This window comes from Equus quagga, chromosome 11 (genome assembly GCF_021613505.1).
Source record: "Equus quagga isolate Etosha38 chromosome 11, UCLA_HA_Equagga_1.0, whole genome shotgun sequence".
NCBI lineage: Eukaryota > Metazoa > Chordata > Mammalia > Perissodactyla > Equidae > Equus > Equus quagga.
The window spans coordinates 70,034,803-70,048,816 of record NC_060277.1 but is presented as its reverse complement, the minus strand read 5'-3'; the positions used below and the strand labels follow the sequence as shown (position 1 = coordinate 70,048,816).

Here is a 14,014-nt window from a genome sequence, read left to right as displayed (position 1 = left end):
ACTCCTGGGCTTCCAAGGCTTCAAATCTACCTGGAAAGTGAGCATGATCAAAACAATGTGGCAACTTCACCGGCAGACCCTGACTTTGTATCTCCCTGTCTTACTTGTTTGTCTTTGTAGCTCTTATCACTATGTGATATTCCATACAGGATGCTATTTATTTCATTTTTTTTTGTCCCTCCATTAGAGTGTGAGTTGACATGTGCAGAGACTTTTGTCTCTTTTTTCACCTGTGCCCTAGAAGCATGTCTGGATCATGAGGCAATTTAATAAATATTTATTGTATGAATAATTGAATGAATTATGGAGGGTTTCCTTATGGGACAAGCACATCACACAACTCTTCAGGCAACAGGAGAATAGTTACTGCCTTCACGGGAAATTTTCCTCAAATCAGAAAAGGAGGCACCCTATCACTTCTCAGGTCAGTGAGCGCTTACCCACAAGTACCCTCCACAGGGCATTCTGAACATCAGGGTTTCTAAGACTGTAGATAAGTGGGTTCAGCATGGGGTTGATAACTGTGTTGAAAACACCAACCCCTTTATCCTTGTCTGAAGACTCCTCTGAACCCAGACGCATGTAGTTAAAGATACCAGTCCCAAAGAAGAGGCAAACCACAGTGAGGTGGGAGCCACATGTGGAGAAGGCCTTCTTCTTGCCCTCCACTGAATGGATCTGTAGAACTGCTGCTGCCACGTGAATGTAGGAAGTGATGATGAGAACCACAGGTGCACCTGCCATTATGAAACCCACAGCAAAGAGCAACAGCTCATTGAGTTGGGTGCTTGAGCAGGAGAGCTGGAAGAGCTGTGGGAGGTCACAATAGAAGTGATTGACCTCATTGGGACCACAGAAGTTGAGGGTAGTTAGGGCAATAGTGTGGGTCAGTGCATTGGTGAAGGCAAAAGCCCAGGACACAGCCACCAATATCAACTGGACCGCCTGGCTCATGTGGGTGCTATAGGTGAGGGGTTGACAAATGGCCAGGAATCGGTCGTAGGCCATGGCTGTCAATAGGAAGCAATCCATCCCAGCAAGGAGGTGAAAGAAGAAGAGCTGTGTGAGGCAGGCTTCATAGGAAATTCTACGCTTGTGGGACAAGAGACGACTTAACATTGCAGGAACAGTGACAGTGATACATCCAACATCCAGAGCTGACAGGTTCCCCAGGAAGAAGTACATAGGGGTATGAAGTTTGGGCTCCACCAAGATGGCTGCCAGGATACTGAGGTTGCCCCCAACTGTGACCAGGTAGGCAATGAGGAAGAGTACAAAGACCACGGACTGCAACTTTTCTGTTTCCACTAGGCCCAATAGAATGAACTCAGTAACAGCTGTCCTGTTTCTCCTAGCTTCCAGATCCATGAGTCCCTGTAAGGAAATGTCACAAGAGTGGAGGTATCAGTCCACTCAATTTATTTAGTCAATATAATTGTTGTAAACTACCTATGTTCAAAGCCCCAGGGAAGTTCCCAGCTGTCCAGGTGATGATTTCCCCACTCCCCAAGCCACACATCACTCACTGACCTCCTCAATCACCTCAGTGTCACTACTCTGCTTTCAGATGAGGTGTCCACTGCTACCACCACCTCATTACTCTCATCCTCTCTTAGTTTAAAGGGTCAGAATGCTTGGGAAATAAATTAAGATAAAGGCAGACTTTCTCTTGAATGTGGTGAGATTCAGATGGAATTTCTCCATTTTACTCTGAGGGATCAGCTCAAACCAATAAGCAGATTTAAAAATAGAAAAATTAATGATATTTCCAGTGAAACTAAAAAGGTTTTGAAAACATAACCTAGATTTCAAGGCCTCTAGAAGTATTGAAGATTAAGCAAAGTTATAGCAAGAATCAGAGAAAAGATAATCATGATTGTGGGTATCAGACAGTCCAGCCAAGTAAATTTCTCCAAGGTGAGGGACATACTCTGAAGTATAAATTCAAAATCCCTTGGTCAATAAGTAGCTAGTGTTCCTGTTAATTAAGCCCTTACCCTACACTTTGAGTAACAGATTAATTGAAAATTGTTTATTTTCTTTATAGTATCTACTACCTGCCTCTGAAATCAACATTGTAAGTATACCTTTAGGCTGGTTGCTGCAAGATGCAGTTAGTTTCCTGCATTGCGCAGTCACTTTCTACTTGTCCTTGGCTCATGAGCAGTAGATTGACCAATAGCTCTAAGAAGAAGTCCTCAAAAGAAGCAGGTACATATGTGGAGGACAAGATTGAGATAAGTCTTTCAAATCTTGTAATAGGTTCCTGAGCAAAAAGTATCAATGTCTCTCTGTTGCCCATGGAATAAGCTGAGCTAGAGCTTCACTAAGAGTACTGTTATTCCCTTGTGTAGAACACACTAGAATCAGAGCAATTGGAGTTCGGTAACTCTAAGAAAAGGGGATGAGCATTGAGGACTTGAGCTCACATGGATGAAAAGTTGGATGTGGTAACTGTAAGATATCCTTAAAATGCTAAGATCACATGATTGGTGAATGGGGGTTAGTGGGGTCATGCTTAGGCCTGATCATCACTGATGAAATTGATAATAGATAAATTCTTTGCAAATTGACAAATCAATGGGTCGATAATGCTCTTTACATATATTATATTAAAGAACAATTAGCTACTCTCCATTTTCCCTTTTGACACAAGCATTAGATTGTGATCCTGGGACTTTCTACCTCTTTGCTCATGCTGTTTTCTCTAACTGCAATGGCTTTGCTCCAATGCCACATGTCCAAGTATTTCAAGACTTGACTCAAATCCTGGCTGATGAAGGAATCCTTCCTAGAAACTTGCCCATCTCAAAAAGATCTCTGTCTCTCTCTCCTACATTCCCACCATGCATAATTTCATGGAACTTATTACTGTTCACCTTCTAGCTAAGTCATTTCTCTATACAGCATATCTCCCCTACTTCTCTGTAAGTGACTTGAGGACACGATACATGTTTGATTCAGTTTTCCACAGCAACACTTACCATAATACGTCACACATAGAAGGTACTCAATATTTCTTAAATAAACAAATGAATGGGAAAATGTTCACAGGAGTTGAGAGAAAGGGAGCTTCAGGATGAGCTAGAGTTGTCATGGAAGACTCTCTGGACATATTGGAGTTGGGCCAGACCTTTATGGAGTAGTATGACTTAGGGGAGGAGGCAGGCCAAGTGCGGAGTGCAAGGTTGCGGCAGGGGCTACTTCTTTCCTTGGTTTTGATGGGACTAGCAGGTAATGTATCAACCCACACACTGACCTATTTATTTTCATGTAAACCAGTCAAAAGAACAAGGCCCTTAGGAGGAGTACACCTTCCAGACAAGTGAGTTAGAGCCAGGGACAGAACAACAACACAACGACTACTGTCAACCCTCACATGGCCAGAGTTGCAGGTTGCTGAAAATCACTAGGATTCTGGGATGACTTCCAATCATCCAGAGACATCCAGTGTCTGATGGACATCACATCCATCATGAGGAGTCCTCCTGCAATACAGTCCTACTGAGTGTAGAGTTCTCCTGCTGAGCTATGACAGCCCCCTACTCTGGAACTCCATCCCATCCCTGCATGCTTCCAGTGATGAAAAGGGTCAACAAGACCTCTGACTGGAGTGAAAGTTCTAGGATGCCTGATGAAGTGAGTCCTAGGCAGTGAACTGGACTCAGCAATTCCCTTCATACCCTCTTCTAAGAGTAACAGAGAGTGCACTTCCTCCAGGAAAGAGGGGCATGGGTAAAAGGGCCCAGAAAAAGAGCCAGGACTTCTGGGTTATCACCCAAGATCTTCCCCTAAAACATCTTCCCTCTTCAGGGGCATCAGCTGCACCATGTGTAAAGTCAGGTTTGAGCTGATGGCAACAGAGCCCTGTCTCTGTCTTGTAAGAGCAGAGGAAGGACCCCTGAGCATACTCACCTTGGCAAGGACATAGAAGCCAGTGAGGTTTCTTCAGGAAAGGAGATGAGGAGTTATGCAGACCCAGTTATCCACCCATAAAGCAAGTAACGGGCTGTTAGAGGAAAAACAAGCTGATATCTTCTCTATCATAGAGCTATCTTCATTACAGTGTTATACCCTGGGAACCCAGAAATTGGTCCACCCACATAACAGGAGTCAGATAGAGAGAGAGACAAGTTTTTTGGAAACAACTTGAGCTCTCCATTAATATGGCAACAATGTCTTACATTTTCTGGTATTTAGACTTTCTAAAGAAAGGCTTTACCTCTAGCCCTGGTTTTATAGCAAGTAGTGATATAAATTCCACTGAATGGTGGGGTCCCTGAGGTCTATGGACTTCTCCATATCCTCAAAGTCACCAAGGAAGCCAGGGATGTAATTGAGACTAGATATAGGTTTCCTAAAGGAGCAGTTTTCTTTCCCAGATGTTAGCCCTAAGCAGGGGCTTTGAGCAGAAACAAGCTAATTTCCAGACTTGCCTTGGACCTGGGGATGAGGAGGAGGCACCAGAAGAGAGGCAAGAGGGAGAAGCTTTCTTCAAACCCAGTTTCCTAATGAGTCCTCAGGAATGCGGTGCTTTCCCCCTCAGGGCCTTGTTAGTGGGACCACTGGGACTGTGTCTTGGGGTTTCTATAATGATTCTTGTAGTGGTGGTAGAAGACTTTATTGAGCCAGAAGGACTCCTGGGAAGCTGCCTATCAATATGATTGTCAAGGCCAGACCCTTAGAAGATGAAAGCCCTGGTGAAGGTCACAGGTTAATAAACAGAAGATGTGGGAAGGTTGAGGAGTGCACTCCTCTGACTCTTACACCCACCAATGATTGCACATCCAACACCCCGTCCCCAGGAAAGACTATTCTCTCTCTTCCCACCAATAAGCCTAGTAGGAAAAGCACTGTAGACAGACCTGATCTTCTGTCTTCTATTAGTCGTTTGACTTTGGGCAAACTGCTGCACCCTTTTGGGCCTCAGTGTCCCATCTGTGAAATGAATATATCCTCTACCACAGAGCATTGCTGTGGGGATTATTGATGAAGTAAGATTCACTAAGCTGCTAGTAGAGTTTCAACAATGTACAACATATCAGCTGATAACATTTAGGCGTGCTTGTTACATACATGGTAATGTACTAAGACCTTTACAAGCCTGGAATCCCCATCAGTCCTTGCAAGAATCCTATGAAGTAGATGGTAGCAGACATGGCCGATGTTCTGACTCACATCTTGCTCAACCTTTCTACTGATTTCAGTCATGACTGGATTAGACAATTCCCTGCAGGATTTTGTTCATTGAAAGCTGATGGTGTAGCCACTTCCTTGGGATCCTCTGAGGTCGTGACCAACGTGGGGCTCATTAGGTCTGAGCACATGTGGAGCTCAGAGTGCTGAGGGTAACTTGACAGCAGGAGATAGAAACCAATGGATAAATGCCCCACCATCTCTTCAGACAATTCTGGGAGTCATTCTATATGCCCTCGCATAATCAAGTCTCTGCTTTCCATAGTGGGGAATTTGGTAATGACCCCTCCCCAGGGATACTTCTTCCTTCTTTGTCTCACTCTCTTCATAACTTTGGTCTTGCTCCCTGGGACCACCTCATGAATAAATTACCTCTTACTCCCTGAGATGACTTCCAAATTAAACCTCCTACACACAACCTGTCTCAGGCTCTCCTTTGACAGGAACCCAACTAAGACAGCTAGTGCTGGGAATGGCCCTAGGAAACATATCTTCCAGATGAAATTCTGATACTGGACCACTTACAACTGATGGGGTAAGTAGGGTTGGTGATAACCCCCAGAATAATTACTAAGACTCACTTGTGGTAGATTGGGAGGAGGTGCGGGGAGAAGGAGAAATACTGGGTTATACGTGAGGTCTAGCACATTAATATTGTGAGAATCATGGTAATTATAAGAATTGTGGAGTTTCAAGACTAAAGGATGGCTTTTGTTAACTTTCTTGGAAGCCTTGAAGAAACAAAATGCTGAACCCAGGTTAGCCAACTATAAATTCAGGGTATGTTGTGAAAGCCAGAAAATTTCCAAGGCAACATTTTATGAGACATTAATCTTCTGCAGCTACAAGGCAGGCGGTGCTGAAAATCAGGCCTAGGACCTAATTGTGAGGGTGGCCGAACTACAAGGGAGGCTGCATGTGTAGCTTAGTTGGTTCCCCTATGCTAAATCCAGGGCACTGGACGGAAGGAGTAAGACCTTGAGTCCTGGGATGGGGATGTTTGAGAGGCTGACCATGAGAATTTTGAACCCCAGTCTCTCCCGAAACCATTTAGCTGGAAAAGCAACACTACCCCCTTGCTTGAGGAGATCCATCTCCTTTTAGCTGAAGACCATGCAAAAACCTCATAGGAAGCAGATGCCTCATAAGATGGTTCTTGTTTTCCTCAAGAATTTCCCCCTCTTCTCCTGAGTGCCTCCAGAATAACTAGAGTTAGGTCTCAGCAGATTCTGAGAAAGGAAATCCCATCTATGATCCAAGAGGAAATACTTTTCTCACTGAGAAGAATTCCTATACCTGGCTATGGTGCACTGAATGACGACCCCCAAAGATACCAGGATCCTAATCCCTGAAATCAACTTTATGTGGTAAAAAAAGACTTTGTAGATGTGATTGTCAGGGGTCTTCACTGAGACTATCCTGGATTATCCAACGGGGCCCTAAACGTAATCACAAGAGTTTTCATAAGAGATTGAGGGATTTTTCGTTACAGAAGAGAAGAGAGCAATGTGACTATGGAAGCAAAGATTTGAGAGATGTGGCCACAAGCCAGGGAATGCCAGCAGCCACTAGAAGCTGGAGGAGACAAGGAATGGATCCTCCTTGGAGCCTCCACAAAGAGCTTTCCCTGCTGACATCTTGAAGTTAGCCCTGGAGGACTCATTTTGGACTTTTGGCCTCTAAAACCATGAGAGAATAAATTTCTGTTATTTCAGTCACTAAGTTTGTGGTAAATTGTTACAGCAGCAATAGGAAACTAATACACTGGCCAATATATCTTGGCAGGAACTGGAAGCTCCTTCAGTTCATAGAGGAGAAATGTAGGCGTGGATCATGAGGACCAAAGGAGTCGAGTAGAATGGAAGTCTGAATAGGGAGAGTTAATTGACATGGGAGCTCTTTTCACAAGTCAGGATTTAACATCCTGGCAAACATGCCTAGAGCTGGTCCCAAGAAACTGCTGAGATGTCTTAATGAAGCTGGATATCGGTTATAAGATCTTTTCAAGATCCACAGTCAGACAAGTTTGGCAGGCCTACCTCTGGAAGCATGTCTGCCTCCAGGTCCCTAGGTGGACAGAATTGTTCCTAGCCCATGGCTTCATCACGTAGGAGCCAGGTTTAAGGGCCACTTCAAGATTGGCAGTTAGACGGAGGTAAGTGGGTCTACCTCTGGAGGCACAGAAGAATGCGTCTTCTGGCAGTCTTTGGACAAGCAGGTGTGTCCCTGGCTCATGACTTCAAGGTGCTGGAGCCAAGTTATAGGGCTGTTTCAGTGTCTGCAGTTGGACTGAGATTGGAGGGCCTGTTTCGGGGTCAAGGATGGGCATGCCTCCTTCCTTGTCCCTAGGCAGGCAGGACTTGAGCTAAGAGGGGTTGAAGCTGGTCACAGGCCATATCAGCACCCACAGTCAGGGTCAAGGTTAACAGATCTGTTAACTGGGGCATGGGCAGGTATGACTCCTGCTGGGAGATGCCATCTCCCTCGGCAGATATTGCTGGTGACAGAACCAAGGCAAAACATGGCTGCAGCTAAGTCCATGGTGGAACATGGCTGTTTCCAGGTCTGTAGCCATGACTAGTGTCAGCAAGTCTACCACTTGGGCACAGGCCTGCCTTCTCCAAACAGCCCTCCTTGGTCTCGGGCTCCACTAGGGTCTCACAATCTCCTACCTAGATCACAAAGTTCCCACAAAGGCACTTTCTGTCCAAATTATTGTTGCTGAGGGAAAATATGAGTGGAGGAGCTCCTCTTCTGCCATCTTGCTGACCACTATAACATTATGTATACAATGTCACATACACTATATATATAATCAAACTTACATTTTATGGTGTTGGGGCAATTTTTATCAACTAGGGAAAAAGTTACATACACAAAAATAAATTCTTTATATATTAACTATTTGACTTAAAAAGAAATGCAAAAGTACTAGAAAAACATCACTGACAAATATTTATAGAGCATTTAGACAGAAACATCATTTTTTAAAAGCACGACATAAAACAGAGTAGGCAAACCTTATAAAAATGTCAAACTTAATTTGGGCAAGAGAGACCCTAAACAAGGTTAAAGATGAATGGGAAAATAAAAAATATATTTGCAGCATACATGGCAAATAGATACTATCCAAAGACATGCAGTTTCCAGCAGCCATTAAGATAAAGATAGACTACCCCTTAAGAGGCAAAACATGAACAGGCGATTTTGAAAGAATAAATACAAATAGTAAATAAATATGTAAAAGTATATATCCAACCACAGTTATACAAAGTACTTCAAATTTAAAAATAATGCAATATTTAATCTAATTATCAAAGATAAAAAGTTCTATTTATAACACCCAGTGAAGTCAACAAGTGAGGTAACAAGCATCCACATAACCTGCTAATCAAGCTGTAAAATAGTACACATTTTTTGGCAAATAGAAGGGCAGAATATTTACCTGCTTTTAACTCTGCATTTCCTTACTATGGGTGCATAGACACACACACACACACACACACAAATTACCATTATGAATTTAACCGGTGAAAATAATTTCAGAAATATGGAAAGATATATGAATAAGAATATTAATCCCAGTATTATTAGCAATTGCAATAAAAAAGGCAATAACTTGATACAGGTAAATACAGCTTTGGTTAAATAAATTGTAGTTTATACATAAAATGGAATATTATTCAGCGTTTAAAATGGATAAGATAGGTTTGTTGGTTGACATGCAAAGAATTATACCATGTAATGTGGAGAGGGAAAAAGCAGATTACAAAATGATACGTTGCTTTGAACATAGATGTGTCTGTGTTCATTTGTCTGAAAAGCTAAATACCAACAATTACTGCTAGTTACTTTTTAAAAATAGGATTATCGTGGGAATGGTATAAAAGGGCAAAGATGACATTCTGTATTGTTTGAAATTTTAGAACATGATATACTACATACATGACAACATTTTTAAGTAGCAAAGAAATTTTCAGTCTGGTCTGAAAAAGAAGAGACAAATTCCAAAGAAAGAGGAATCGAGTCGTTAAAGAAACCCTATGATTCTGAGGTTTGTCTGGTGTCTACAAAGGGATCAGAAAGAGCCATCTTCTCCCTGTGTTTTGACAGTAATGGCAGACAGGATCCAACAGGTAGGCAGTAAGCTAGAATGTTGGGTGGTTAGTCACAAATTCGATGACATCTTAGAGATGTAGGTGGATAAAATACCCAGCGCTCCTTTTCTCCTCTTTCCCCATCTGGTAAACCATTTCCCTGACATTCTAGGAGCACCTTCTGTTTACGGAAACAGACAATGTGTCAGCTGTACATTCTTTAGCACTTTTAGCAAAACTTAAAATAATATTTTAGAGATGATGGACTACCACCGTGGCATTAGGGCTGCCAGAACTGGTTATGGCTGCACCATGTAGAATAGGAAACCCACATCTCTCATCTCTGGTCCACTAATTTTATTACCCCACTTCCGCCCTCTGATGTTTTTAACAGTCTCAAGGTGTACTGTCCACTTCCTCCATTCTTTCTCATCGCCTACTCTATCTCTTTACTCATGGCCATCTCCAATACCTCTATCCTTCCTTCTCAGCCTGTTTTGATTGCAATTCTATCCTGTTTCTCCCTATTCCTCATCTTCATTTTTTCCACAAACTGTCCACCTCCAGTCTTGTTTTGCTTCCCTCTTTCAAGTCCTTTCTCTTCATCTCTATCTTACCCTATCCTGTGAATCCTTCACCCCGACAAAATATCATGGAGAAGCCAAGGCACACATGCAGGACAAAGGGAAATTTAAGGGAAATTATTTGGGGACACCAGTGGAACAGTAGGAAGCCAGGAATGGGCAATTCATCCTAAAATGGAACCTAGAAGGAAGATGAGCTAAATCATGACTGGACCAAAGGCTGGTAAGCAGAAAACAAGATGAGATAATGTTCTAGGTTAGAGACACACTCTCCTACCAATAAAGGAAATTTAGCATGAGGCATTACCGTATGACTTGTATTGGCAGATATGGATTGTCTTAGCTAGCAGGTTTGGGGACTGAGATTGAGAATTAAGAGGAGAATTTCATACTGAGTATTCGGGGTTTTGTTTTAATGTTTGAATAATACACAAATTATAAATGCTTATCTTTTCAAAAGATTTGAAACATATGAGGAAGGATGGGTGAGGAAAATTCATTTTTGTCACATAAGATATACCATATGTGTTAACACGTATGGTTTTAAAATTAAAAACAGGTCTATGAGCTGCACACAGGGATCATGCTCTCGAGTGACTAGAGAATATATGACCATACAGCTTCCCCTCTGTCCCCTCCAGATCCAATGGGATCTTTGTGTGATAGGAAAGAAATGAGCTGCTTTTCTTAGTTTGTAGAAGGCTAATGGCAAAAATAAAATAATCCTGTTCTTTAGGCCTATGTTTATAAACAGACCAACCATACCTGAAGTTGAGGGAATCATATGACAACCTAGGACGAGCAGGATAGAGTTTGCTGGGATATTTTTGGGAACCCAGACTATAACCAACCAAAGAGTTACTTCCTGTGGGACATGAACCTTTAAGCATTCAAGGCTTCTTTCACTTCTTCCCAGAATAGGGAGCACACAGTGACTGAAGTATAACTTGTCAAGGTGGTTGGCCTAGCAGAATCTACACATCCATTGCCTATAACTGGGCAGGGCTTCTTTGGTAAACAATAACTACTACCCCCTACAAAAACTCATACTCAGGGAGATAGAAGCAATTCCAGACCATCTGTCCTAGCTCTGGCCCCAGAGGATTTCTCCTTTAGTCCAAAAAAAGAAAAGGAGAAAGTGACACTGGAGACCTTGTCAAGCCAGTGACCACCTGCCCCTGAGCACCCGCCATAGGGCACCCTGCACATCAGGGTTCCTAAGGCTGTAGATGATTGGATTCAGCATGGGGTTGATGACAGTGTTAAAAATTCCAAAAGCTTTATCTTTGTCTGAAAGCTTGGCTGAACCTAGTCGCATGTAGTTAAAGATACCTGAACCATAGAATATGGCAACCACAGTGAGATGGGAGCCACATGTGGAGAAGGCTTTCTTCCTGCCCTCTACTGAACGGATTCGTAGAACTGCAGCTGCCACATGAGCATACGAGGTGACAACAAGAGCCGGGGGGTACCTGCCATTATGAAACCAACAGCAAAGAGCAGCAGCTCGTTGAGTTGAGTGCTGGAGCAAGAGAGCTGGAAGAGCTGTGGAAGGTCATAGTAGAAGTGATTGATCACACTGGGACCACAGAAGTTGAGTGTGGATACGGCTACAGTGTGAGTCAGTGCATTGGTGAAGGCACAAGCCCAGGATACAGCCACCATCATCCTCTGGACCGTCTGGCTCATGCGGGTGCTGTAGGTGAGGGGCTGGCAGATGGCCAGGAATCGGTCATAGGCCATGGCTGTCAACAGGAAGCAGTCCACCCCAACCAGGAGATGGAAGAAGAAGAGCTGTGTGAGGCAGGCTTCATAGGGAATTGTACGCTTGTGGGACAAGAGACGACCCAACATTGAGGGAACAGTGACGGTGATGCACCCAACATCCAGCACTGATAGGTTCCCCAGGAAGAAGTACATGGGGGTGTGGAGTTTGGACTCCACCAAGATGGCTGCCAGGATGCTGAGGTTGCTCCCGACTGTGACCATGTAGGCAAAGAGGAAGAGTATAAAGACAACTGGCCAAAGCTCTGGTGTCTCCACCAAGCCCAGTAGGATGAACTCAGTAATGCCTGTTCCATTGATCACAGATTCTGGCTGCATTCGTTCCTGCAAGGAAACATCCAAGGAGATAAAGAATCATTCCTCTCAATATATTTATTCAAAAAGAAGAAATAGACTTCCTTCTATATGATGAGCCCTCTGCTAAGTTCCCCTTCTTCCAGTAAGGGCATTCCCACTCCCCAGGCCATATCACACTTGTTAACTCTACCACTACATTTTCCTCAATAGCTTTATTTCATTCTCAGGTGCATGGGCAGGTGACATCACCACTCTGGACCTCCCTCTCACTCCTAGCTGGAAGAATCTGTTTGCAGAGATTATGAATGACAAAACCCTTGGGAAATGTAAATAAGTAGACAATGTACTTCTGGTTTGAACATGGCAGGGTAAATTTGGAAATTTCTCTTCTCAAAATTTATCCCTTCCCAAAAGAAGCAGAACAAGAATAAAAATACAGATTCTATCTTCAAAGAAACTAGTAAATATGCACAAGTCTAAGCCACAAACTAGATGAGAAGGCTTCAAGATTAGTGGAGCTCAAATAGGAGAGTGGCAGAGAAAATCGATGACTGTAGAAAAAGCTAGACAAGCACAATTCTCCAGAGAAAGCGGTACTCACTAAGGGACAAAATCAAAAGCCTTTTTTGCAATAATTGGAGTAGAGTATGTAGTATGGCATCATTACCTTCTGTGATCCTGCGTTGGATTCAAGAAGCAGGGAAGAACTAAACAAAGAATCTCACAGGCAAATTATATTTGTAGGTTATAGACAAAGCATGAAGCTGGAGGTGAGAGATAAATAAAATAACCCACAACAGTTCTACAGTTACCTATCTACATTGATTACAGATAAGGAAAAGCTAAATAGCTCACCCCTAACCTTGAATGATAAGGTAAGTTCCTGCTAGCCTGGAACATGACCTTAGCCTCTTCTGATACAAGTCTCCTGCAAATGGCTATTTGCAAAAACTTACTTCATTCAAAGATTCAAAAACAAACAAGCACAGGATCTATACAAGGATTCCATAAACAAAAGGAAGGAAAGAAACAAGAAAAATAAATAGATAAAATTCACTCCACCTAAGAAGGTTGCCATGGAACAGATGCAAATTGTGATCAACCTTTCAATATAATCTGAAAAAACTTAAGGAAGCATTTTCCTGTATAAAATAAGAGGACAAAGTAAAAATATAAGAGCTAAGGTAAGAGATGGCAAGAAGGACATAAAATATGAGCTGGAAGAAGATACGAAAAAATGTTGAAGAAATGTAAAGTTATGACAAAAAAGAAAAACAAAACTAGAAACAGCACAATGGAAAAAAAATTCAGACAGAGGCAGGAATAGTACTTTAAAAGGATAAAATGAAATGGAAAAAGAGGGAAAATGATAGACATAGAGACAGAAAAAAGGAGATCCAACATATGTACAATTGGAGTTGCCAAAGAAGGAGACTGAAATAATGAGAAAGAACAATTATTTGACGGTAAATTTTAACTTAAAAAAATCCAGAAAGAAGAGAGCATTTGAATCTACAGATTGAAAGGGCCCACTTTGTCCCAGGAAAAATCATATACAGCCAGCAATATTACACACCACTGTAATATTACTGGATATCTATGGCTTAAAAAAAAAAGAATATGTAGCCAGGCAAAAAAATGTCAATTTTAAAAGAAAGAAATTAAACTGGTCTCTCACTTCTTCAAAGCAACATTCAAAACTGGAATATGATGGAAAAGTGCCTGCAATGTTTGCAAGAAAAGAAAGTGTAATCCAAAAATGCTATAACTATCTGGACTATCATTCAAGTATAAGGTTAATTTTACATGGCAAGAATTCAAGGAATATTGTTAATACTAGCCACTTGGAAAAAAGCAGACTTCAGAATTTTGTAACAGAATTTTCTTTTCTTTAAAACAGACTCAGCCAATAAAGACAAAATGGGAAAACCACAGGATATGAACAGCTGGTTAGCTTTAGTATTTAACTGTAGGACCAAGACTAAAACATTTGTGGAAATTATAGGTATAGAATGAAATGTAAATGTTTTTAAAATCTGAAAAAGTAGAATGGTT

The 14,014-nt window shown here is 42.1% G+C and overlaps 2 protein-coding genes across 2 annotated transcripts; both read right to left on the bottom strand.

Moving 5' to 3' along the window:
- Window positions 1-420: 420 nt before the first annotated feature.
- Window positions 421-1,380, bottom strand: LOC124247671 (olfactory receptor 3A2-like). The gene has a single exon (XM_046677187.1). It carries the CDS (start codon window positions 1,366-1,368, stop codon window positions 421-423), a length of 948 nt encoding a protein of 315 aa, XP_046533143.1. The 5' UTR covers window positions 1,369-1,380.
- A 9,653-nt stretch (window positions 1,381-11,033) lies between these two features.
- LOC124247634 (olfactory receptor 3A1-like) lies at window positions 11,034-11,992 on the bottom strand. The gene is given in 2 exon segments (XM_046677127.1): window positions 11,034-11,341; window positions 11,344-11,992. Coding segments are annotated over 2 exon segments (945 nt in total). The 5' UTR covers window positions 11,981-11,992.
- Between the last annotated feature and the right edge of the window lie 2,022 nt (window positions 11,993-14,014).

Bases quoted from the DNA above. Each gene is read 5' to 3' on its own strand.
- LOC124247671 (XM_046677187.1), bottom strand. From the start codon at position 1,368: ATGGATCTGGAAGCTAGGAGAAACAGGACAGCTGTTACTGAGTTCATT.